Here is a 27013-nt window from a genome sequence, read left to right as displayed (position 1 = left end):
AGCAGATATGGTTGGGATTCAGAAAGGACCACAGTCTGGCATTTTTCCTGAAATCAGAGAGAGTAAGTTGAGGCAATTTCTCCTGGGAAACTGGACCTGAAGAAATCTATTCCATTGGGGTGTAGCAGATAAGGTAGTTAAGGATCATCACAGCCCAATGGGAATGGGGAGATGATGGAATGTGTACTTGAGCTGTTCTATCAAGGCGAATGTCTTGTGTTTTCTCAGCCTCTACAGGGAAGGAAATGTGGGTTAACAGTTGAGGGAGGTCTCTTCAACTTCCTTTTCTCTAACATCACCAGCTCTGTCTTGAAGAGTATCTTGGAAACTTCCTGATTCTGATCTTTGAGTTGCTTTACTGCTTAGAGAATCTCCTGTCCCAGTGTTTCTGGATCTACCCCTCATGCTTCTGTGGGCATTGCTGTTGATCCTTGGTGAGTACAATGACTCAAAGAGAGTATCAAGGAGAAAGAGGGTGACTGACCATGTAAATGGCTGCAAAGAGCTCAAGAAGGATGAGAATTGAGAAAAGGCCATTAAATTTGGCAATTAAGAGATCATTACTAACTTTGGAGAAAGTAGTTTCATTGAAAGATAAGATGTGAAGCCAGACTGCAGAGAGTTAAAAAGGGAGAGAAAAAGAAGTGGAAACACCAACTGAAGAGATAATCTCAAGGAGATTAGCCATGAAAAGGAGGAGAGATATAGGATGAGAGCTAGTTGGGATGGATGGACCCATTGAGGGCTTTTTGAGGAGTGGGGAGAGATGGGTATGTTTGTAACCAGTAGGGAAGCAGCCAATAGACAGGGAGAGTCAAAGATTAGTGAGAGTGGGGATAATAGAGGAGACAATCTGCTGGAGAAGATGGGAAGGAATGGGATCACTAGTGGATATAGAGGGGTTTGCCTTGGCAAGGAGAAGGGTCACTTCTTCATGTCAGATGGGGTGAAGGAAGAGATGGTACCAAAAGGTATCTGAGTGATTTGGCATAATGAGGAGAGAAGAAGAAATTCTCAGGAAAGGAATTAAATGTGAGGCAAGGTTCTCAACTGAGAGGGGAGAAGGAGAGGGAACAATGAGAGGTTTGAGGACAGATGAAAAGGTTTGAAAAAAACTGTCTTGGTGAATGGGATAGTGGGTATATTAGGGAGGTGACAATTATCAGATAGATTTGGTTATTACTTCTTTATAGTATAATTTGAGGTCTGGAAGTAGTATTCTCCCATCATGTTTCCTTCTATTCACCATTTTCCTTGAGAGAGCATATCTTTTGTTCCTCTGAATGAACTGTGTAGTTTGGTAGTTTAACTGGTATAGCAATAAATTTGTACATTCATTTAGGTAGCATCACAATTTTTGTATTGGCACTGCCCATCCAGGAGCTCTACATATACCTCCAGATAACTTAAATTGTTCTTTATTTCTTTAAGGAGTATTTTATCTTTGTATAAATATAGGTATGCCTTGGCAGATTAACTACTGGATATTTGGGGAGATTTTAATTAAAATTCTAAACTAAAACATCAAAAAAGAGCATTGCCATACACATAGCAAAATACAAAAAGATTATCCTGTATAAGATGACGAATCACACTTTTATATTGTTTGATTTTAAAAAAAGAAAGTACATAATAAATCTTACATGTTACTTTTAAAACTATCTTGCTTGGCTGGGCTTCCTTCTGAAATTCCTTTTCTCTTCTTAGCATTAAAATAATGTTTCAATGGCCCTCTTGTTTTCTGTCAGCAGTATTTCTAATCCCATCTGTCCAACTCAATCCCCAATTAAAACCTGAAAGAAATAAAGAAAAAACCCTGTAACAAATAAGTATAGTCAAGCAAAATGAATCCATACAGTGGACATGTGCGAAAATGCATTTGTCTCTCTATACCTTTTGTCTGTCATCTCTGTTAGGAGGTAGGTAGCATATTTTAACATTTCCTTTGGAGATGTTATAGGTCATTGCATTGATCAGAGCTCTTATGTCTTTCAAAGTTGTTTTTCTTCACAATGTTTCTGTATTTGTATAAGTTGTACCCTGCTTTTGATCACTCCACTTTTAGTTCATGTTATTGTTGAAAACCCTTCACACACACACACACACACACACACACACACACACACACACACTTCCAGTCTTCTTACTCTCTGTGTGTCCTTCCCACCCCAAGCCATATACCACTTGCTTTCAATCCAGTGACTTTGCCCAACTCTGGGCATTTTCCCTAGCTTTCCCTCATGTGTGGTATGCTCTTCCTCCTCACCTGCACCTTGTGGGCTTCCTTCCTTCCCTTGCTTCCTGGCTACCTAAAATCCTATCTTCTACAGGAAGCCTATCCTAATCCTTTGTAATTTTAGCACCTTCCTTCTGTTGATTGTTTCTTATGCCTCCTGTCTGTAGCTTGTCAGTACACAATTGTTTGCCTGTTGTCTTCTCCATTAGACTGTGAGCTCCTTGTTTTCAGGAACCATCCTTTTGTTTCCTTCTTTCGTTTTTGTAACCCCAGACCTCAGCACTGTATCTGACCCATAGCAAGCATTTTATAAAATTTTACTGACTGAAACAGGCATAAACTCTTTACAAAACTACTCTAAATGACTAATAATTAGAGAAGTTCAAATTAAAATAAGTGTACCACCTCACACCCATCAGATTAGAAATGTTGACCAAAAAAAGGAAATAACAAATGTTGGAGGGACTGTGGAAAAAATAGTGCATGAATGCTCTGTAAGTAGAGTTGTAAGCTGGTCTGGACACTTTGAAAAGCAATTTGGAACTACATCCAAAAAGCCATTAAATGGTGTGTCCTTTTGGATAAAACAATACTGTCACTAGTTCTATGCCCCAAAAAGATAAAAGAAAGAGAAAAAGGGATCTTATCAAGAAAAATATTTATAGCAGCCCGTTTTTGTGGTGGCAAAGAATTGGAAACCGAGGAAGTATGAAAAAATTGGAGAATAGCTGAACAAGTTATGACATGTGAATGTGATGGAATACTAGCTCACTGTAAGAACTGATGAAAGAAATAATTTCAAAGAAACCTGGGAAGACTTTGATGCGAAGTTAAGTGAGCAATGCCACGAGAATAATTTATATAATAACAACATTGTAAAAGCAAACAATTTTAAAGAAGTAAAAAACTCTTATCAACGTAATGACCAATCACAATTCCAGAGAATTCATAATGAAACATACCCACCTCTAGAAAGAAAGGTGATAGGTTCACAGTATAAATTGAAGCATATAAGTATGTGTCTGGGGTGTGGGGGAAGGGTGGTATAAGAACTCTTTTGTTTTTTATTTTAGGCTTGTTGATTTTTTATTTCTCATTTTTTATTTACATTGTCAATTCAGTAATGCTTTCTTTTTCTTTTTTTTTTTATAAAAATATATCCTTTGGATTGTAATTTTTCCACTGAGGATTGCTTTAGGTATAGCTTCAAATTTTTAAACATATTTTCTCATTCTTATTATCATTTTTATGTGGTTATTGTTTCAATCATTTTTAATGAACTCACATTCAGAATGTTATTTTAAAGTCTCCATTTAGGTCCTGGTCTTTTGCTTATGCCCCTTGTATTGATTGTTATCCTATCACATTATGATATATAAAAGCAGTGTTTAGTATTTCTGCTTTTTTATGCCTATTTACTATGTATTTCCTGGCATGTGATCTGTTTTTGTAAAGGCAACAGATAGTACTGAGATTTTTTTAATGTCATAAGTTTTTCAGCTCTAAATTTTCCCACAGGTTTTTCAGCTCTATATGTTCCCTGTTATTTATCTTCCTGTTTGATTTGTTCAGCTCTGAGAAAGTTGTATGAAAGTCTCTTATAAGACAATTTTGTTGCATATTTCTTTTGGGAATTCAGTTAACTTTTAATTTATGTATTTAGATGCTATGCCATTTGATGCATACATGTTTTTAGTATTGATGTTAATTCATTGTCTATGGTTCCTTTAAACACAATATAGTTTCATTACTTGTCTCTGTTGATATTGTGAATTCTATTTTTGCAGGGCACCACAGTTTAGGTAAATTGATAAACTGGAGAATGTCTAGAGGAGATCAGGAGAATGTGGAAGGATCCATATCATATAAGGATCAATTAAAGAATTAAAGATGTTTTACCTGGAAAACAAAAAACCCAGGGGGATAGCTGTCTTCAAATATTCAAAAGGATATCATTTGGATGAGGGATTAGACTTATTCTCTTTAGTCTCAGAAAACAGAAAAAGGAGCAATAGATGCAAGATGCAAAGAGGCAAGTTAAGCCACAGTATCAGGAAAAATGTCCTAATAGTTTGAGCTGAGAGCGGACTGACCTGACTCGAGGTTTAATGGGTTTCTCCTCATTGTAAGTTCTTTAGGAACAGGCTAGATGACCATGTTAGGTATACATAGAGAAAATTCCTTTTCAGATAAGGACTAGACTACAGAAATACGGCAGTTACATGAAACAAAAAAGATTTAAGAAATGGTTTCATTCTGTGGCAGCAGTGGTCATGTATGTGCTTCTACTGACACTAAGCTGACTCATGTCCATCTGATCTTGACAAGATAAAACCAGACTGAAACTGCTTTCCAGACTCAGTTCTCTTTCAGCTAAGTGCTGGATTTCATGTCATACAAATGTCTTGCAAGGATCAAATGTCTCTGTTGTGTTTGTTGTTTTTAATTTTGTGATTTTTAAGAATGGATATTACTCCAAGAAAACACACCCAAGTTGTAGTTCATGAAGAGCACACTCCACTTACCATTAGAGTTATTGCAGTGGCTGTTGGTGTGGACAAGGCAAGCATTTCAAGTATCACTCAAGCCTAAAATGAATCCAGATTAGTCACACCAAGAAAAAGTGAGGGCAAAAATGCAATACAATACCAAGACAAATTATTGATGCAACCTGACAAAACATTGATGCAAAAGAGCCTTATTAATCCTTGGAGAACAAGCGAAGACCTTCAGAGAGATCTGATGGCTAAACAAACTGTTATTGATCTTTCTTCTTGAAGTTGGAAGAATGCCGAAAGACTAGGGGAAAAGCAGCTGTAAGCCTTTGCTTTGATGCTGAAAAAAATTACAAGACTTCTCATGTGCAATAGAATACAAAGACTAAAGGACTCAAAATATGAAAAATATGTATTTTTCTTACTGAGGAAACTCAATTTTTTTCAAGGATATACCACAATGTTGAGAATGATCCAAGTGAGCCTGTAAGATTGGGTCATCTTTATCAGACTGTAACATTTTTGGGGATCTTTTATTAATTCCACTGAGCCTGAAGTTTTGTTCCCACTGACATAATGGTAGACTCTGAAACATGCATTGATAGAGTGAAAAGCAGAATTGTTCTGGAATTACAGAAATTCCCATTTGGAAATGGAATACTGCAACATGCTCCATGTCACACAACATCAAGAAATTTATCCAAGACAAAAAAATAAAAATGCTTCAAAGGCCTAAGATCTTGCCTAATTTAAACCCCATTAAAAAACCCTGACTTTTAAAAATGGGCTATTCATCAAAGGTTTATCCAATCCAATGTAGTCTGGTTTCATGATGAAGAACTAAAGAATATATGTCAAAATTTTATGTACTCAATGCCAAATCATATAAAATAAGTGACTATAGCAAAAAGAAAATATTACACATTAAATTTTTAAAACACATAACAAGTCATACAGCTTTACTGTATAACTCAAGATGTTTAATGATTTTACTTTGAACTAAATAATTTGCAGATACCTATAGATCAGGCCTGTACAACCTGCAGCCCACCAAAGGATTTCCTCTACATACAAAGAATATTTTCCTCTACATTTTTTGCAGGATCCAAACAGCCGGAGAGCAGTAAACAGCCTGTAGACTGCAGGTTGTGCAAGCCTGCTATAGATGATTGCTGAGTTCCTTTTCAATTCAAAATTCTGTGATTTTGTGATCTGTGGTTCTATGATCTCTTTCAAGACAGGAGTTAGCAAGTATCTCTTAAGAGTAAAAATTATAAGGAACCTCAAGTGGCCTTCTACTTCATCCTTTTCATTTTAAAGAGAAGAAAATTGAGGACCACAGTTAAGTGACTTGAAGTCACTTAACTGGCAGAAAATCAGGTCTAGAACCCAGGTCTCTTGACTCTTAGAGTAGAGTTCGTCCCACTCCACCATTGCCTTTAGGTCAAGACTCCTCTGTGTATAGGGAAAAAATAATTTATCTACTGCCCTTCCATAACTGTTCTGTTTGATTCCATAGTTTATCAGACTAGATAGTCCAAACCTTTAAGGAGATCGTTAGATGGTAATATCCTTGAAGGCAGTGACCGTCTTTTACCTCTTTTTGGGTCCCTAACACTGAGCACAGTGACTGGCATGTAGTAGGTGTTTAGTAAATATTTATTGAATTAACTCATAACTGTTGGAATTTTGAGTTGCAAATATCTATTTAGTGTTTAAAGATAAGGAAATCAATCAATCAACAAACATCTATTAAAGTCTTACTATATGCCTGGCACTGAGTTGGTCTCTGGGCACTACAAATACAAAGAATGAAACAATTTCTGCTCTCAAGAACCTTGCATGCCATCAATCAAGACAAAGTACACAGACATAGAGATCAAATAAAAGCAAATTGTTAAAATCAAGGTAATTTAGGAGACAGGGCACTAATATATGAAGGATCAGAAAAGGCATCATGCTGAAAGTAGGAGCTTGAGTTGAAACCTTAGGAAAAGAGGGATTTTAAGAGTACATGTGAAGAAGACATTCATTGCAACCATGGGGGACAGACATTGCAAAGGAGCACTCCAGAGATGGAGTGTCATGGGGAAAGAACATACAGGCCAGTTTAGCAGGCTCACAAAGCCCAGGAAACAGCATAATATATGGTGAGGCTGGAAAGAGAGGTGCTAGCCAGGTTGTGAAGGGCTTCTTCAAAAGAGTCGTGATCCTCATGATGAAAAATGCTATCATCCAACGAAAGAACTGATGGAGTCTGAATGCAGATCGAAGCACACTGTCTTTACTTCCCTTATTTTTTTTCATGTTTTTCTTCCCTCTGGGTCTGTTTCTTCTTTAACATCATGACTAATGTGAAAATATGTCTTACGTCATTGCACATATCTAATCTATATCAAATTGCTTACTGCCTCAAGGAGGAGGGAGGTGAAAAAATAAAATACTATTTTTAAAAAGTCATCATCTAGGTCTCTTTTAGGCCAAGTGTTCCTAGGTGACTGAAGAAAGCAGGTAATATCACACAGGGATCTGAAGAATTTCTGAGAAAGTTGAAAAGTGTTGGGAATCTCCACTCAGTTTAACCTCTGGCTCTTTTCTTGTCCACAGGTTTGTTCAGCAGACAAGCTTGTGAGTCACCCTTTTCTTTGCTCTTTGGGGTGTCTGGGTAATGCAGTCTCCTTCAGCACCACAAGATGCCTACAGAGGCCTGTCTGAGGTGGCCCTGTCTGCCCTGCTCCTCGTGGCTGAGATCTGCAGTGCCATGCCTCTCTTCCCTGACTGATCTTGTGGGTCAGGCTCAGGATGGTCTGAGTCTCTCAATAGTTTTTGCTCAGGATTCTTCTGCCCACCAGATGTGAACACTGATATAATTATTTGCTATTTCAATGACTCGGGGGCTGACCGTGGGGCATCCTGATGCAAACAGGACCATCCTTTGAATCATAAGCTCTTACATTTTAGCCCTGGAAATGACCTTGCAGATGATCTAAATTTATTCTCCTCTTTATGCAGAAAAGGGAACTGAGGACCAGTTAGGTGAAATTGTGTGTTCAGGATCACACAGCTTCACACTAGAATTCAAACTTCGGTCCTCTGACAATGATGCAGTGGAGAGAGTCTTAGACTTGGAATCAAGAGACTTGGGCTTAAGTCCAGGCTCTGAAACTACCTACCAGTGTGACCTTAGACAAGTCACTTCACCTCTGAGCCAAATTTTCTCATCTATAAAAAGGCAATGATAACAATCACACTGGTTATTTCACATGCGTGAAAGGTGAAATGTGATAACATGTACAGGTAGCATTGGAAACACTCACGTGGGAAATAAACTACATGTCCAGTGTCTAATTTGATTGGACGTCAGTTTCCAAGGACGCTTCAGAACCAATCCAGTCTCCTGGGGACCTGACCTGTCATTAAAACAAAACAAGTCCTGATCTCCTGGGTTCATTTTGGCACTTTTGATTTCTCTCCCCCAACCAGTCTTTATTCAATGTCTAACCTCTCCTGTCAGTCTGGGCTGGAACCAGATGGAGGCTCAGCATTTTAGGAAGGCAAGGTGCTAGTCTCTGGTTTTTATTAAATTTCAAGTGGGTAGGTGAACTGTGTATGTGTTGGGAGCCAGAGACAAGGAAGCTAAACCTGGAACTCCAAGCTTCAGGGTTCTATCCCAGGGTACTGTGGGGCCACGACTTCCCTACTCCTCTCCTACCTCTCCCCTACTCCAGGAATTGTGTACAGGCACCTTCATCTTATGCTGTTCTTTTTCTCCCACCCACCCAGCTTTTGCAAAGAAAGCCGTGGTGCACCTCAGCCCTCCGTGGACCACTATCTTCCAAGGGGAGAAAGTGACTCTGACTTGCCATGGATTCAACTCCTCCAAACCAGGGACAACATGGTGGTACAAAAACCAACGATGGCAAAATAAATGGTCTACAAACAGTGTTGAGACTAATCAGACTGGAAAGTACGCATGCCAGACCGAGGACTCAGATCTCAGTGACCCTGTGAACCTGATAGTTTCTTCTGGTGAGGACAGAGAGCCTCACCAAGCCTCAGGACAGAGTTTCTAAAAGCTGTCCCCCACAGGGAGGGAGTGACAAGAGGGGAGGCACTGGGGGCCCTAGAATGCCACATGACATCACTGGGGCAGCAGTAGAGCTGGGGATAACAACCTTCACTACTCCCCTTTAGTCATTCAGAAAGCGGTTGATACCCTGCTCAGGATACCCTGAGATCCCCTGGCAGCTAGAGGCTAACCCTGACCACTGAGAGTAGTACGGGAAAGGATGGGACTCCCTTCCCAAAGCAGATACGCTGGGATTTATCAAGAGAACATCATCTAGGAAAGCTCCTTATTCCAGGGAGAGGAAGCTAGTCAGACATCTGGGTCAAGTGGGAAGAATAGGGGGAATCTGGATACCCCACCATTTATCACATAATCTCCAGATCGGTGCATGTCCCTTTAAAGACAATTGGAAGGGGGAAGGGGCAGAAAGATGGGAGTTGAAACAGTAAGGCAATAATAACAATGTAGATAATAATTGTCAAAATGCCTATGTAGTTCTGTATTGCATAGTGTACAAGGCTCTCCACGTAGAAGGTAGAAGAAGTAAACCATTTATTCAGACACCAGAGAACCATATCCCATAACCAAATGCTTAGCTCCCATAGCCAGTCAGTCATCATAACAGCAAGGAACCCAAAACATTCAATACAGAATATCATAACATGCAGCCTCTTTATTCCAAAACCTCTCTGACCCCCTGCTGGGGTCTTCACCAAAACAAACTCACAGCACAGCTAAGTTAGCCTGTTCAGTTCTAACAATCATGAGAGTGGCCATTAGCAGCCATCACATCTCTCTATCTCTCTCTCTCAGCATTTTCTGTGACATAACTTCCTTTTCCTGTCAGGTAGCTCCTCTCACCACATGTGTCTTAGGCTTCCTATGACATAAGCAAGTCACATGGCCTATTAATGGGTGGGAAAGATCTTCAAATCTAATTGCCACCACAAGAATTGAGTCTCTAATGTCTCCTGGGTTCTCTTACAGGTCCACTGATCCTGCAGACCCCATATTCCATATTTGAAGGAGAAACATTGGTCCTGAGATGCCAAAGACAGCATAATGTGAAAATCACAGACGTCTCATACTATAAAGATGAAAAGAAATTGTTTTATCCCCCTAAAAGCTCTGATATCTCCATTTCCATCCCACAAATTAATTTAAATTACAGTGGCAACTATCACTGCACAGCAGTTTTTCCAGATAACTACTTTTATAAGAAAAAAAGTTCAAAAACAGTAGAGGTCCAAGTCCAAGGTACGAGCTTCAATCCTGGGGGAAAGAAGGAGGAAGGGGAAAGGCTATTCAAGGCCCGGGTCTACATGTGGAGGACTGGGTAGACACACAATAGGAGGGAAAGCTCATGACTGTAGCGTAGAAGGGAAATGAGATGGAATCATCTGTGTGTCCCTTCATCTGTTCAGCTGAAAACACAAGACATGTCACCCCAGGAGCTCTGACACTCATTGTTCTGGGCACTGTGTTTGCCTCCTCTCTCTAGAACTGTTTCCACCTCCTGAGCTGCAAACCACAACTTCAGAGCCCACTGAGGGGACCTCAGTGACCCTGAGATGTGAGACCCAGCTCCCTCCACAGAGGTCAGACACCAAGCTGCACTTCTCCTTCTTCAGAGATGGCAGGGTCATTGCATCAGGCTGGAAGAAGTCTCAGGTACTCCCAGCCATCTGGAGGGAAGACTCAGGGTCATACTGGTGTGAGGCAAAAGCCATGACTCAGAATATTCAGAAACAGAGCAACCGCATGAAGATCAGTGTGAAAAGTGAGTAGCAATGACGCAGAGCTAGGATTGAGCGGTGACATCAGTTCTGACCTTGGGATACATTGTAACATGATTTTCCTCTTCCTCTGGGAATGGGAGTGTTGTTGGAGACAGCCAGCTAGCTTTCCTGTGGGTCTTCTCTTGCATTGGGACATCAATAGAGTTATATGTAGGAGCTAGCCCTGAGATGGTCCATGGTGAGAGAGGTACATGGCAGGTTTTCCTTTAAGCCTGAGTCTGTTCCAGATACACTTGAAGACGTGCAGAATGGCATGTGGAGATCCAACTATATCTTGGTAAGCCTCCTAGGCCTGTGCAAGGCAAGACTGTATAAGGTAAGAGGTCGTGGGTCCAGAACCACCCTCGTGGCTGTGATCCGCATGGGAAAGAACAGGAATGTTTCAAGTATGGGTATCTGCATGGGAATGATCAGGAATGTTGCAATATAGTCAGCATCTAGGTATCGGAGCTACATGGCCTATGTGAGACACAAGGCAGGATGTCCCAGTAAAATATCAAAGCAGTCCCTGTAAAGTAACAAAGCAATGCATTAGGTAATGGTTCAGAAGCATTAGACAATGGTTAAGAAACAGTATAAAAGTCTGTTGCTTGCTTGAATAAAGTTGAGTTCTGATTCAGACTCTACCCGACTCATGTCATTGCATTTCTCCACGGAGCACCTGAAGCTGCTGGTTGGCTTCAGTCATAAGTAAATAACTTGCTTGGGGCAAGCAACAGAAATTTGCTCTAAGCAAGCAGTGCGTATTCCATCCTGAGCAAGTACCCTCAAATCAATTTTTAACATTATCTTTTTTATTTTGAGTTCCAAATTCTCCTTCTAGCCTCTTCACTATCCAATGGTTGTTGCAACAATTCAGCTAGCAGCTGTTGTGAGGGTGAAAGACCAACACAAGCCCAACAACAAGAACACTGCCAGCACAGGTTCTTTTGATCTGCTTTACTAAGGAAAGCAATGTTAAGGGGTTAACAATCTTATTTCAATCCAACATACAGATATCATTCACTTAGTTCAGGAAGAAAAGCCAGCAACCTGAATTTCAGAGCAAATACAAACGAGTTACAAACATACACAATATAAAGACCAGATCACAATTCATAGTTACCAAGAAAGCATCAACATCTGGGTTGACAAGCTGGGAGGCTCTTAGAGCAGCAGCCCAGAGTCCCACACCAACACTCCTCCAGGAGTGAAAGCCTCAAGCAAACAACTCTGTTCTCTCTTTTTATACAGTCTTTAGACACCATCAAATGTCATCTGAGCTACCAAAACTTAGGCACAAAACTTAGGCTCTGGTCTTAGCAACTCTCCTTAGTGCTCTGAGGGCTTCCTGCCTCTCTCAAACTACCTCACTAGTTTGCTAACCAGCCTGGGGCTTTGCACCTAGTAGTAAAAGGGCATGGGTCTGGGGTTTAGCACCTACTAAGACTCAATCAAAGAGACTTAATTAATTTATCATTGTAAAATAGTAAAAAAAAAGTCCCAACTTAATTCATATTACAATGATATCATCTACAAATGTGAAATCATGCGACACATATTTCCATGTGAGCCATATTGCAAAAAAAAGTCAAGAAAAATAAAAGTGTGAGAAAAATATGCTTCAATTTGCACTCAGAGTTCATCAGCTCTCTCTTTGGAAGTGGATAGCATTTTTTATCATAAGTCCTTTGCAATTGTGTGGATCATTGTGTTGATCAGAGTAGCTAAGTCTTTCACAGGTGATCATCATTACAATATTGCTGTACTTTATACAAAGTTCTCCTGGTTCTGCTCTCTGCCACTTGTATCAGTTCATATAAGTCTTTTCAGTTTTTTCTGAACCCATCTCTCTTGTCATTTCTTATAGAACAATAGTATTCCAACGTAACCATATACCATGACCTGTTTAGCCATTCCCCAAGTGACGAGTGCCCCCTGAATTTCCAGGTCTTTGCCAGCCACCACAAAAAGAGCTGCTATAACATTTTTGATATATACGTACTTTCCCTTTTTCTTTCTTTGGGATACAGACATAGTAGTCATATTGCTGGGTAAAAAGGTATGCACAGTTGTATAGCCCTTTGGGTATAGTCCCAAACTATTCTCCAGAATGGTTAGACCAGTTCAGAACTCCACCAACAGTACATTAATGTCCCTATTTTTCCACATACCCTCTAGCACATTGTTTTCTTTTTCTGTCATGTTAGCCAATATGATAGGTATTAAGCAGTACCTCTGAGCTGCTTTAATTTGCATTACCCTAATTCTTAGTTATTTAGAGCATTTTTATATGACTATTGATATTTTTTAAAAATTTTTTTCCTCTGAAAACTGCCTATGCATATCCTTTGATCATTTATCAATTGAGGAACATCTCTTATTTTTTAAAACTTTGTCTCGGCCTCTCTCAAATCAATTTTTAAAATTTGCAATGTAACAATGTTACCAAAAATAAATAAGCTAAACTCATTAAAGGATGGGGGAGAAAGGGAATTCATTAATATAGTGACTCCTATGCTCTGAAGAAAAACAATGTTAATGTTGCAAGCTATCTAAATTTTAGTGACCTGAAACAAAGCCCCCATTACACCAGCCAAGTTATAGCTGTGGTCAAGACTAAAATGAACTGCAGGGTTAGTCAATAATATTTTTACAGCCCTATACCATTATTCATCATTCCAATCCAGCCACCTCCATTGAATATATTGCTTCGTATTGAATATTTACTTCGTGCCCAATACCATTCTCAGTGTTTGGGGAGTAGGGCAGAATGGTATATACAAAGAAGCTTCAGGCATGGCTTCTGAATGCGAGGAGCTGCCAATGGCATTAGGAGATACAAGACATTCCCAGGAAACAATCAGAGAACAGATTAATGATGAACTGTGTTCATCATCTAACTCTAGAAGAGAAATGATAGAAGAGATATAATTGTGGACTAGAGGAGTAAAAGAGGTTTTCTTCTGGGCCTTGAATGCAAATGTGGTTGGAGTAACCTGAATGATGCCCATTTACAGTAGAACTGACACTTCTCAGTAGCCTCTCTATCCTATCTGACAAAAAGGTGTACCCAGCAAGGTATCACTCAAATGCTTTCATTCCCCTCTAGGTCCTGCCTTGGAATGGCCCAAAGCCGAAGTTGTGATTCAGAAGCTTATGGGTGGGGCATCCACACTGTCTTAAACTGGGAAAAAATGACTCCTCCCCACTAATATATGCAGGATTATTCCCCATGTCCAGTCTTAATATACCAGTAACCTATTTCCTCCTTCCTTACTATATATTTCCCCAAGTTCCCATTGTACAGACATGTACAAGTTGGGTGCAGCTTCCTCTGCCACCTTTGACACCCCCCAAAGTCAGAGAGGGTCCTCATGTGCCACCTTGTGTTCACCCAGGTAACCCCATCTCTGGCATCATCATGGAGACCCAGCCCTCTGGGGGGCAGGTGAGTGAAGGAGAGAAACTGGTCCTCATCTGCTCAATAGCTCAGGGCACAGGGAACATCACATTCTCCTGGCACAGAGAGGGCATTAACACAAGCCTGGGAGAGAAGACTCGACGTTCTCTGAAGGAGAAGTTTGTGCTGTCTGCTGTGAATGAGAGTGATGCAGGGAAGTATTACTGTACTGCTAACAATGGCATCAGCACCTTCAGCAGCCAGAGAGTGAATGTCACCGTGCAAAGTGAGTCCTACCTCCATTCATCTCAGTCAGCCTTTGTCCACCTGGGAGGGGCCCCTACAGAGTCATGAGGAGGCTTTTTTCTTTAGCATTTTATTGGTACTTTTGTTGTTGCTGTAGTTTTTATGCCGCTGTCATTTCCCGCTGATTCCCTCTACAACCATCACCCTGTTCATGGAACACTGCCTTGTGCCAAAAACTTATGGTCAAGCAAAACAAACCAATATACCAGCTATTTCTGAAAATAGATGTCTGATCTGGCACCTCTAGTCTGCCCCCTGCTTATCCCTCAGTCTTTTGGGGCCATAATTGGTCCCTGCATTAATCAGAGCTTTGAAATCTTTCAGTACCGTTCTACTTTGTATCTGTGTTCTTTATATACATTTTTCTCTTTGCTCTGCTTTTCTCCCCATCCACTAATTTCTTCCCAAGTTTCTCTAAATTCTCCATCTTTGTCATTTCTTATAACCCAATACCATTCCATTCTATTCGTATGCCATTTTGTATTTATTCTGCATGTATGTGTATATGTGTGAATAGTGATTGTTTCACTGTTTGTGTTACCAGTGCCTGGCACATAATAGGTATTTAATACATGCTTGCTGATTGAATGACTGTTTATTCCCTTAATTGAGAGGCATCTGCTTTATTTAAAGTGGGGGGGGGAAGTGCTACTATAATTATTAGAATACACACGAGACCTTGGACCTTCTTAGGGTATATGTCTAATAATGGGTCACTGAACACGAATAGTTTAGTAAGTTTTTTGACATAACTCCGGATTGTTTTCTGGAATAGTTAGACCAATCCATAGCTCCAATAACATTGCATTAGTGGACTTGTCTTACCATAGCCCCTTAAGCATTTCTCTTTTTTGTCTTTTATTAGGAGCATTTCCATATGTGTAGCAGAAGAGAAGGATATTATACCTAAAAACATATATCTCTGTTACGTCAGCTTGCTTTTCTTTTTAAGTAAATAATAAATTCAACATAGAGCTTTGGAAGCTATTCTGTTTATCTATGATTCTTTCTGGTCCTCTTCTTCTATATGTTATTAAAAATGCTTCGAAAATCATCTTTTCTTTCTTTTCTTTTTCTTTCTCTTCTTGTTGGTTGTGGCAATCAGAGAACAGCTTAATGATGAACTGTGTTCACCATCTAACTCCAGAAGAGAACTGATAGAAGAGAGATAATTGTGGGCTAGAGGAACAAAAGAAGGTTTTCATTCGGGCCTTGAAGGCAAATGTGGTTGGAGAAACCTGAATGATGCCCCTTTAGGGTAGAGCTGACACTTCTCAGTAGCTTCTCTATCCTGACCAAAAGGTCTTCCCATCGAGGCATCACTCAAATGTCTTAATTCTCCTCTAGGTCCTGCCTTGGAATGGCCCATAGCCAAAGTTGTGGTTCATAAGCTTATGGGTGGGGAATCAACACTGTGTTAAACTGGGAAAAAATGGCTCCTCCCCACTAATATATTCAGGATAATTCCCTATGTTTATTTTTAATATACCAGTGACCCGTTTCCTCTTTCCTTACTATATGTTTCCCTACATTCCCATTGTACAGACATTTACAAGTTGGGTGCAACTTCCCCTGCCACATTTGACATCCCCCAAAGTCAGAGAGAGCCCTTATGTGTTGCCTTGTATTCACCCAGGAATCCCCATCTCTGGCATTCTCCTGGAAACCGAGCCCTCTGGGGGGCAGGTGGCTGAAGGAGAGAAGCTGGTCCTCATCTGCTCAATAGCTCAGGGCAAAGGAAACATCACATTCTCCTGGCACAGAGAGGGCATTAACACAAGCCTGGGAGAGAAGACTCGACGTTCTCTGAAGGAGAAGTTTGTGCTGTCTGCTGTGAAGGAGAGTGATGCAGGGAAGTATTACTGTACTGCTAACAATGGCATCAGCACCTTCAGCAGCCAGAGAGTGAATGTCACTGTGCAAAGTGAGTCCTACCTCCATTCATCTCAGTCAGCCTTTGTCCACTTGGGATCAGAGAGAGCTCAGCTATCCAGGGAGGTAACTCTGTGAATAGAAAGAAAGATTTTTTTAATTGAGTATTATTTCTCTAGTAGATATCCAGGGAAATGTTGATTAGAAATTATCAGGCATTTCTGAGGAAACATGTCCATTAAAGCTAGAGAGTAATTTGCACACAAGTACCCGATGTGTGGTTTGTCCTTCGTTCTTGAAGAGGACCATGACATCAGGGACATGATGACATGACTTTCAATTAACTTTGACTTGAGTAAGTAAGGTTGTGCAAAGTCACTAGCTTCACTTTCTCCTCCAGAGCCATCTGGGTCCAGTGGCCAGATATGGATCAGGACAACTGGAGATGGCCCAGGATGCAGTGGTATACCTTGGACTTTTTAAGCTAAGGTCTTTTCAGCTTCTCACTTTGAGTGAGGCAAAGCCCATTCAGTGAATAGGCCTCTTTAAGAAGTGAGTCAAGGGATGGCTCCTTTAATCAAAAAAAACTTATTTTAATTAAATTAAGCTGGGAGGGGAAGACTCTCAGGGTTTCTGGCCAAATGAGAAACAGTCATTATTTACATTCACTCAGAGCCAAGAGGGCCCAAAAAATACCCATTAAGTGATGCTTAGGCAGAGACCTATTGTCCAATCCATGAGATTCCGAGTGAATTGAGTTTGTGGGTTGGTTTTTGAGAAAGAAATCTAGTCAGTAAACCCCAAGGTAACTAGGTAGCTTTCAGCCATCAAAATTTACCTTCCTTTGGGCAGAACACCAGGAGAGTAAGGGGAAAGGGGAGAGGAGAGAGGAGACAGGAGAGGAACTGGCCAGCTGGGTCCCCATTCAGGCAGCTCAGACTATTCACAGGTTGTGATTTGGTCCTTCATTCTCAAAGAGGGCCATGATATCAGGGATATGATGACATGACTTGTAATTGACATTGATTTGAGTGAGGGAGAGCTGTGCAAAGTCACCAGTCTTGCTTTCTCCTCCAGAACCATCTGGGTCCAGTGGCCATATATAAATCAAGATTCTCCTTCCCTTCCCCCCCTCCCATCCCCTTTTTTCCCCTCCCCTCCCAACCCACACCGCTCAGACCAAGCACCACTTAATACATCTTGATTAAAGGGGTCATTCCTTGACTCACTTCTTAAAGAGGCCTGTTCACTGAATGGGTATTGCCTCACTCAAAGTGAGAACCTGGAAAGACCTTAGCTTAAAAGGGCTAAGGTCTCCCATTACCTAATAATTGTATATCCAATGAACCAGTGACTAAAGGGATTACAGAAACCACAACAAAAATACAAATAGTTATTCCAAATTGAGCCTGCCATAGGTGACTGTTTTATGTCTACTAATCTGACAATCCCTCAAAATTTCTTTCTTTATTGTCAGGATGCAATGTGAGATGTGGTGGTGATAGGGATGGGACCTGGACTCCTAAAATCCCCTGAAACTTTCCCACACAACCCAGCCCCTGAACGCAGGTCTCTGGCAGGATCGCCTATCCCAGCAGTCCTTTCAACTGTCCTTTCATTGTGGCCCAGTGTCAGAACCCTCCATTCTCTGTACCTGCTAACCCAGCCCAACCTTCATTATCTGTCACCTCCAGAACACCAGGCTATTTCCCACCCTGAATCCCATCTGGACCCCTTCTCTTTTACCTCCAAACCAGACTATTGGTCACTCCTAGATCACATCCAGATCTTGCCACAGTCTTTCTACCCCCATTAAATTACTTAGATTCTTAAAATCTGGCCCACTACTCAATAGTGTCACAAATGCACAATCTTAAAATCTTGCCCACCACAACCAGTGTTTTAATAAACCTTGTCTCTGACTGAAAGAAAGCTTGATTCAAATTCTTATGAGGCAGACCAACGCCTTTTGCCCTTGAATTTCAGGGTTCCCAGCACCCCTAGACCACAACAGTGGCACCTTCTTTTGACACCCTCATATGGTCTGCATTGATAGTATTTTTTTTACATAAAGAAGACATATGAGTCATCATCTTGCATACATAAGCTCAAAGCTTAACTACCTACACCTGGGAGTAAATTAGGCTAGGTTCATTCTATTATCTTTAGTGCCATCAGTTGAGGCAAGCTTCATTCCCAAATATATCTACTTTGATCCTTTAGGAAGAAGTCTCTTCTTCCAAGTCAGCTCAAGCAAAAAGATTGGCCCCTTGGCCCTTGGACTGATTGTGACCCAGTTCATTTTGGTTGTCCTCTCCGCTTCTGCACTTCTACTTTTCTTTGGACCTTGGAATAAGCCAGGTTGGTGACTTGTCTTTCTTGAACTTTGGTACATACTGGATTAATCGTCTTTGCCTGTGAAGCTATCAGCTCTCCTCAACTTCTGCCAATGCTGTCATCATTTTGTTTAGTTACCCCAGGCCTCAAGGCTTTTTCTTCCAGACTTCACATACCAGTCACCATATCGATACAACTAGCCCTTCATCACATGTCTTATCTTCCCCCTCTTTTTAAGTGTTCTCACCGCATTCAGCATCTAATCCCCCGTGCCTGTTTTATTGAAATAGCTTCCTAAATGATCTCTCTGGCTCTCCAATCTCTCCCTCCTCCAATCTACCCTACACACTAATATCAGGTTAATCTCCCCCAAACAATATACACTACTAACTCTTAGCTCAAAAAATCGTTCAGTGGTTCCATTGCCTATAGCTAAAGTCCTCAGTGAGGAAAGTCTTGGCCCAACATACCTTTTCAGGTTTATCCCTATTCATCCCCAGTGTAAAACCTCTGCTTTTACTAGACTAATTTCCACAACTTTGCCTAAGCTAGTTTTCCTCCCTGAAGTGCTCTTTGGTCACTTCTTTTGCATAGCTATACCCTACCTTCCCTTCCTCCTTGTTCTTACTCTTTCACAAATATTTAGAAATATTCACAAGTACTTATTAAATTCTTCCCATTGTGCTAGGTACCAGGAGAAAATAAAAAAAAGAAAACTAAGTTCCTCCTTTAATCATAATAGTTATCATTCAATAAGAGTCATAGATTTAGTTCTGGAAGAGACTCTAGAGTTCCTTTCCAGAGCTGGGAAGGCCAAGGCTCTTCAGTATTGCCCTAGAGGCAATAGGAAGTCATTAGAACCCATTAAGAGAGGGACATTGTTATATCTGTGCTTACAGAAGATCACTTTATCACTTGGGCAGCCATGTGAAGGATGGACTGGAGTGGGGGGAGACTTGAGGCAAGGAGACCAATTAGAGAATCATCTAGGCAAGACATAAAAAGGTCCTGAACTAAAGTGGTAACCCCGTGAGTAGAGAGAAGAGATCAGAAATGAGAGATGCTGTGGAGGTAGGAACAGCAAGATTTAGTGATTAGTTGGATATAGGGAGAGGGAGGAGTAGATTAAAAAATACCTAAGAGAGTAGAAAAAATGGAAGTAGTTACGTTGGGTAGGGAGGAAGGTTTGGGTCCAAATATAATGAATTTATCTTTATAAATAGGTGGCACAGAGTACACAGTGCCAGGCCTGGGGTCAGGAAGATTCATCTTCCTAAGTTCAAATCTAGCCTCAGACATTAAGCTGTGTGCAAGTTACTTGACCCTATTTGCCTCAGTTTCCATATATGTAAAATGAGCTGGAGGAGGAAATGGCAAACCACTCCAGTGTCTTTGCCAAGAAAACCCTAAATGGAGTCTCAAAGAGTTGGACACAACTGAAATGACTCGGTAACAACACGTCAGGCACCATCCTATGCACTTTTACAAATATTATCTCATTTGATACCCTGTGGGGTAGATGCAATTATTATTTCTTTTTTTACAGTTGAGGAAACTGTGACAGACAAAAGTAAAGTAACTTGCTCAGGGTCACACAGGTAATGAGTTTTTGAAGCTGGAAAACACTGCAAATCAGGTCTAGATTTCTCGTTTTGCTGATTTTCTAAACTTAAAAAAGAGGTGGAGAAAATATTAATAACACAGATTAAGCTTAAAAATGTGGGGTGTGTCTGTGTGTGTCTGTGTTTCCAGAAAGCCAATTAATGACAATGGTGAGATGTTCTGTTACTATTTTGATAACTTCCAACGTACTCCTAAATATATTGCATAGATTATAAAGGCATAACAATTGGACTCTTATAAAAATACAAAACTTCAAGGGTAAAAATGATGGCATTTATTCCATAGCATGTGATTACAGGAGCAGTACTGTACCCACTCCACAAACCATCCATAATTTCATGACCAAAACCTGAAACCCCACCTTTGCCATCCATTTAGCTTAAGGCTTTGGGTCCTCTTAGATTACATGCTATTATCACACATTTGTGCCAGTGTCGATGAGTTTCAGATCCTTTTTGTCTGGACTTGGAAGATGTAGTAGGTCCTAACCAGAAACAGCATCTATGTGTCCTGAGAGGAGGATCTGGAAGCCTCCAGGCCATTTAAGGCTATAAGGAAGTATCCTCCAGACCTGTCTTTAGGGAAGAATGGTTGAAAACTACCCAGAGTATAGTAAAGAAAGGACTGCACAGTGACGGAATGTTAGTGTAAAGAGTACAGTCAATATGAATGATCTGATTAGGTGGAGGAGGAGAGAGGGGAATGAAGAATGAAAGCTTTTGTATGAGGCAGGATCCAGTGTTTGAGAGGGCAGTGCCAGGGTGATCTAGGCAGCAGGGGCATAGAAGATGGTGTTGAGGGACTGGATAGTTCATCAGACGTTAGTGGTCCGGGAGTAGGGACTGCTTGAAGGAAGGCTGAACTGGAAAGGCCAAGGCTGCTGTGGATTGAATCCTACCCTCTGGACAGGAAAAATGCAACAATACATTAACTGACTGAATACCAACTGAGAGAGAAAGGAGGAGTGATGAGATTAGATTTTGCCTGGGACCGTACATCAGAATCATCCATTTCCTTAACTTTATGTAATTAGTATGGGGAAGAACTTGTTGAGTTGCAGGGTAGGGAAGGAAGTGGTGAGAGAGGAGGAAGGGGGTAGGGAGCAAAGGGTGGGTGACTTAGGATGCAGAAGTTGCAGAGCAGGAAGTTGCAGTTTAATGATTTTTTTTTTAATGTAGGGAAGAGCCTCACACATAGAGGAGAGGTTAGGGCTACCACTGTGTGGCTTGAAGGGAAGCAGAGTGGACATCTCTAGCCTCTTCTCCCCCTACACTTCTCCAAGGGAGGTGTTAATTCCTTCCAGGAGGACAAAGCAAGAAGTTGGGGCCTGAGACCACTACTCTGCTCTCCCCAGAGAGAGAGAGAGAGAGTACCAGGCTATCAGTTGCCTTAAATATTAATTTAAATATTAATGAAAATTAATAAAAATTAATTAATGGGACATGAATGGGTTTCATCTAACTTTTGATCACTGTCATTTTGGGAGAAGGAGGACCCCAAGATCTGTATCCAAGGTTTGACCCCTTTCCCACCAAATACCACTTCCACAATGAATACACAAAGCAAAATAGCAAAGTGGTAGCAAAAACAGACAGTACAAAGTGAAGGTCCTCTCCCATTGGGAGTGAGATAACTCAGCTCAACCAAGAGAGAATGTCCTGAATCCCACCCAAGGGGAAACTCCCTGGAGTCTCTAGTGTAGGAAGCTGGGAATAAGGACATGATGGAGACTGCCTGCTCCTATGATGTCTTCCCGGAGTCTTTTACTGCAATAACCTGAAGTGGGATTGGCCTCTTCCTTCTCTCTTGAGGCTGGAAGCCAAAAGCACTCAAAGCAACTCCATGCATGAAGAGTACCAAAGTAGAACTCAGGAAGTCTAGATCTCTCTTGCTTCTAACTCATCCCTTCCCATTCCCAACTCATCCCTGCCCTTCACATAGGGCAGGGTCTTCACCACCACCAATAAGGAGAGAGTCCCATTCCAGTGGGTTTTGAGACAGGGGTTATAAAAATAATATTATCTTTTGTTTTCACACAGTTATTTCTAAGTGTTTCCCTTACCCCTTCCCCTACCTAGAGAATTCATGAAACTTTCTTAGTCTATTTGGAAGGTTGACAGAAAGAGAGAGCTTCAGGATACTTTGAGCCAAGCAGGAGGTGGGGTAGGGAATGCCAAAAGATGTTTAAAAAAAGGCATAGAAAGAAGAGCTGAAAGCACCAAAAAGCCTCTTTAACAATTCCTTGATTTTGCCCAGAACTGGTCCTGACTACGATGATGATGATGACGATAGCAAACTCACATGTGTATAGCACTTTCAGGTTTGCAAAGATTTTTCCTATACAATGACCCTTCAAAGTAAGTGATGCGAATTGAATTCATTTTACAGATGAAGAAACTGAGGCTCATAAGTATGTAGTGAAGCAACTTGATAATGATCACACAGTCAGTGGCAGATAGACACTTGGGAGTCAAGGCTTTCTACTCCAGATCCATCATCCTTTCATATACATACATATATACATACACACATATACACCTATACGTATATACACATACATATATTTGTATGCATATTTTTGCGTACAAAATATATATTCAGATGTGTACATGTGTATTTACACGCATTTGCATATATGAATGCACACATATGTATACACACATGTATATGTGTCTATGGGGTACATAAGTATTCAAGGAGTTCTAGCACCCCTGGTGTGACGGCTTGCCAAGCCTCTTTAAGGGCTGCTCATCCACCTTATTGTCCAGCTGGCATTCAACTCTTAGCTCTGGTTACAAGAAGCTGTAGCATGTGCAGTGGCCACACCCCAGTAAACCTGCTCAGCAGACAGACTAAGCCAGATTGAGGGTAACCGATAGGCCACAAAGCCCTGGGTGAGTTGGGGGGTGTCTACCCCAAGTACACACTTGGTAATTTACCCCACTGGAATGGGTGGATGAGAACTATTCATTCCAATAGCAATGAAGGTGGCTGAACCAGGTGCTGTGGAGCATTTAGAGCTTGGTCAGACAACCAAGATGCCGATGACATCCACTGCATCTGGGGCCATTGCTAGTCACCCTAACTTTTGTCTTCCACTGGACTTCAATGATTCCAGAAGAGAGAGTAAGGCTGACTACTTTGTGCAACTCTGCCTCACTTAAATCCAGCTCATGCACAAGTCAAGATGTCACTCTGTGATGTCACTGGTCCTCTTCAGAAAGGAAGAACAAACAACAATACACATAAACGTTATTATACAGTATTATGTATTATTATATATTCTTTCTTTTCTATATATACAATTCTACATACGTATACATATGCATATACTATATATAATATACATACTACAGGGTGTTCCTAAAGTCTGGACACATAGGCAAAAATGCATATTTTCAAGAAATGAAATGAATGAAATTCAACCACATTTTATGCAATTGAATTATTAACAAATAACATCCTCAATATGATTTCCATCATTTAAGATGCAAAGGTTGATGCGCTTTGGAAGATTCATGTGAACACAATGCAATAACTCCACATTGCCATCAATTTTCCTATGTGTCCAGACTTTAGGGACACCTGTATATACAGATAGATAAAGAGACAGAGATAAAGTAAGCTTTAGGGATTTGATACCTTTTGTTTTAATCTCAGTCATTTCCAGGAAGACTCCTCCTCACTCTTCTCCATGATGGGCCTTTTCTTGTGTACCCGTAGATTCACCAAGGGCCCCCTGATCCTTTGAGTCTCCTCAGTCATGGCTGGGAGGGATGGTGGGGGAGGGCGGAGGCATGATGAACCTTGATGAACCTCCCTTACTGGCTATAAGGGACAGATAACAGAGATAATGAGGTTTATGGTCTCGTTCCTTAGTTCCTGCCAATGCCACCACTTGAATGCTGAAAGGGGAAAACCTTAAGCCTCACCAACTCTGTTTCTTGCATCTTGCATCCTGCAGTTTCATCAAGGGGACTTTGGAGACCTCCATTATGCTCGTAACAAAGAACAGTTAAGCTAAACCAATGGGCCATGCTTCCTAAAAGGGTCAACTCCATACATTGGCCTCGAGTGAAATGATGGAGATACATTTCCTTATCTCTTTTGCACAGCCAATATCGATCATGATAGTTGACTTTGATTTCATTGGGGGAGGGGGAGTGTTGTTTATACTATTATAGTCTCTGTGCATGTTATTTCTTTCTGCTTCTGCTTATTTCCCTCTGCATTTGTTCATGTAAGTCTCTACATGTTTCTCTGAATTCTTCATATTCATTATTTCTCATGGATTCCATTATATTTACAGACACACCTTGGAGACATTGCGGGTCCAGTTCCAGACCACCTCAATAAAGTAAATATTGCAATAAAATGAGACAGAAAATTTTTCTTGTGTACCAGTGCATATAAAAGTTATGTTTACACTATGAAGTGTGCAAAAGTATATGTTTCAAAAAATGTATGTACCTTAATTAAAAATACTTTATTACTAAAAAATGCTAACCATCATCTGAGCCTTCAGTGAGTCATAATCTTTTTGCTGGTGGAGCATGTTGCCTCAATGTTGATGGCTTCTGACTGATCAGGGTGGTGATTGCTCGGGGCTGGGGTGACTGTGGCAATTTCTTAAAATAAGACAACAATGAAGTTTGCTGCATCGATTGACTCTTCACTTCACTTGGACACTTAGAAGCCATTGTAGTGTTATTAATTTGACCTAATTTTTTTTTTTTTGCTTTTTGGCAGGGCAACTGGGGTTAAGTGACTTGCCCAAGGTCACACAGCTAGTACATGTGTCAAGTATCTGAGGCCGGATTTGAACTCAGGTCCTCCTGACTCCAGGGCCGGTGCTCTACTCACTGAGCCACCTAGCTGCCCCCATTTGACCTAATTTTAATATTGTTGCGTCTCAGGAAATAGGGAGAGCTGAGGAGAGGGAGAAAGCAGTTGGTGGAGCAGTCACAACTCACATAGCATTTACCAATTAGGTTTCCATCCCACATGGGTATGGTTTGTGGGGCCCCAAAACAACTATAATAGTAACATCAAAGATCACCATGACAGATGTAATAATAATAATAATATTGTGAAAATGACCAAAATGTGACCTAGAGACACAACTGGAAAAATAGTGCTCTATACAGAGTTGCCACAAATCTACAATTTGTTAAAAAAAAAAATTACCCCCACAATATCTGGGAAGTGCAATCTAGTGAAGTGCTATCAAATGAGGTGTGCCTTTATAATCCATGATTTATTCTGCCAATGAGTGCCAAACAACGGGCATTCACTTTGTTTTCATTTTTTTTGTACCCACTTGTAACCAGAATGGCCTTTGTTTTATTTGAGTTACTCAATTTATCTCAGTGAGCTTTACTAGGTGCTAAGCCCCAGGCCCAAACTCCGTTAGGTGTTAACGTAATCCATGTGGATGTGAACCGCCCAGGGTCCTAAGGGGAGGGGCCAACTCAAGAACCAATCACCAGAGCCTGAGCTCTGGTGATTCAGATGATGTTTGATGATGTCTGAAGCCCTATAAGAAGGGGGGACAGAGCCATTTGTGCGGGGCTCTGGAGATGGTGTTGATGAGGAGACTCCAGGCAGCTGTAGCTAAGGAGCCCTCCAGTTTGTAAACCTGGATGTTGAAACTTTGTTGAACTCTGGTAACTATGTGTTGGGATTTGAATCACACAAAATCTGTTGATGTTTGTAATTTGTTTGCATTTTGTTTTGAAGTTCAGGGTACTGGATTTTTCCCCTGAACTAACTGAATGATATTTGAATGCTGAATTAAAAGTAAGGTTGTCAACCCCTTCACCTTGCTTTCCTTAATTAAGCAGATCAGAAGAACCTGTGCAGTTGGCAGCTTTCTGGGTGCTGGCTGTGGGTGAATCTTATACCCCCACAGAAGCTGCTAGCCAGCTTGTTGAAACACCACTATAGAGTGTTCAGTACTCATTCAGCTATGCTACAGGGTGTTCCTAAAGTCAGGACACATAGGCACAAATGCATATTTTCAAGAAATGAAATGAATGAAATTTTCAACAACATTTTATTTAATCGAAATATTAACAAATAATGTCTTCAATATGATTTCCATTATCTGTGATGCGAAGGTTGATGCACTTTGCAAGATGCACATGAACTCGATGCAGTGACTCCACATTGCCATCAGTTTTAGTACACTCACTCTTTATGCATTAAATCACGTGTGGTGCATCTGTGATTTTCACTGGGTACACCGTCTCCTTTAGCATGCCCCAGAAAAAGAAGTCAAGGGGACCAAGGTCTGTTAATATTCCAAATATTTCAAAATATGCATTTTTTCCTATGTATCCAGACTTTAGGGACACCCTGTATATTGACTCTTAATGACGTAAAAACCATCCTCCCAGAGCACTCATCCGCTTAGGGGAAGTATGGTGCAATAGAAAGCACACTGGCTCTAGAGTCAGAGGAGCAGGGTTCAAATACATCTGCTGATGCACAATACTTGTGTGACCTTTGTCAAATGATTTAACCTCCTGGGCCTCAGTTTCCTCATTTGTACTATGACTGGATCAGATAAGATTGTTTCTGAGGTCCCTGCCAGTGCTATCATATACTATACTACCTTAATATGAATCTTAAAATCCAAAGTCACCAATGATTTCTTAATTACCAAGTCCAGTCATCTTTCTCAGTTCTCATTCTGCAGACTCTGACACTGTAAATCATCTCCTCTCTTTCATACTCTGTTTTCTCTGCAGTTGGTCTTTTCTTGTTGTTCAGTCATTTTTTTCAGTCGTGTCCAACTCTTCACGAGCCCATTTAAGGTTTTCTTAGCAGAGATACTGGAGGGATTTGCCGTTTCCTTCTCCAGCCCACTTCACAGGTGAGGAAACTGAGGCA

General features: G+C 40.8%; 1 protein-coding gene across 1 annotated transcript; it reads left to right on the top strand.

Moving 5' to 3' along the window:
* The first annotated feature begins 394 nt into the window (after positions 1–394).
* LOC118847683 (Fc receptor-like protein 4) lies at positions 395–24501 on the top strand. The gene is made up of 8 exons (XM_036756261.1): positions 395–434; positions 7339–7359; positions 8515–8760; positions 9788–10057; positions 10302–10580; positions 13980–14267; positions 18383–18520; positions 24429–24501. Exons 1-8 carry the CDS (start codon positions 404–406, stop codon positions 24473–24475), a joined length of 1320 nt encoding a protein of 439 aa, XP_036612156.1. The 5' UTR covers positions 395–403; the 3' UTR covers positions 24476–24501.
* The last annotated feature ends 2512 nt before the right edge of the window (positions 24502–27013 follow it).

The sequence above is a fragment of the Trichosurus vulpecula genome, chromosome 4 (genome assembly GCF_011100635.1).
Source record: "Trichosurus vulpecula isolate mTriVul1 chromosome 4, mTriVul1.pri, whole genome shotgun sequence".
Classification (NCBI taxonomy): Eukaryota; Metazoa; Chordata; class Mammalia; order Diprotodontia; family Phalangeridae; genus Trichosurus; species Trichosurus vulpecula.
This window is presented reverse-complemented; position numbering and strand designations above follow the sequence as displayed.

Bases quoted from the DNA above. Each gene is read 5' to 3' on its own strand.
- LOC118847683 (XM_036756261.1), top strand. From the start codon at position 404: ATGCTTCTGTGGGCATTGCTGTTGATCCTTG. The intron at 7,360-8,514 runs GTGAGTCACCCT...CCACCCACCCAG, and splicing joins TTTGTTCAGCAGACAAGCTT to CTTTTGCAAAGAAAGCCGTG. The intron at 18,521-24,428 runs GTTGGTGACTTG...TTATATTTACAG, and splicing joins TGGACCTTGGAATAAGCCAG to ACACACCTTGGAGACATTGC.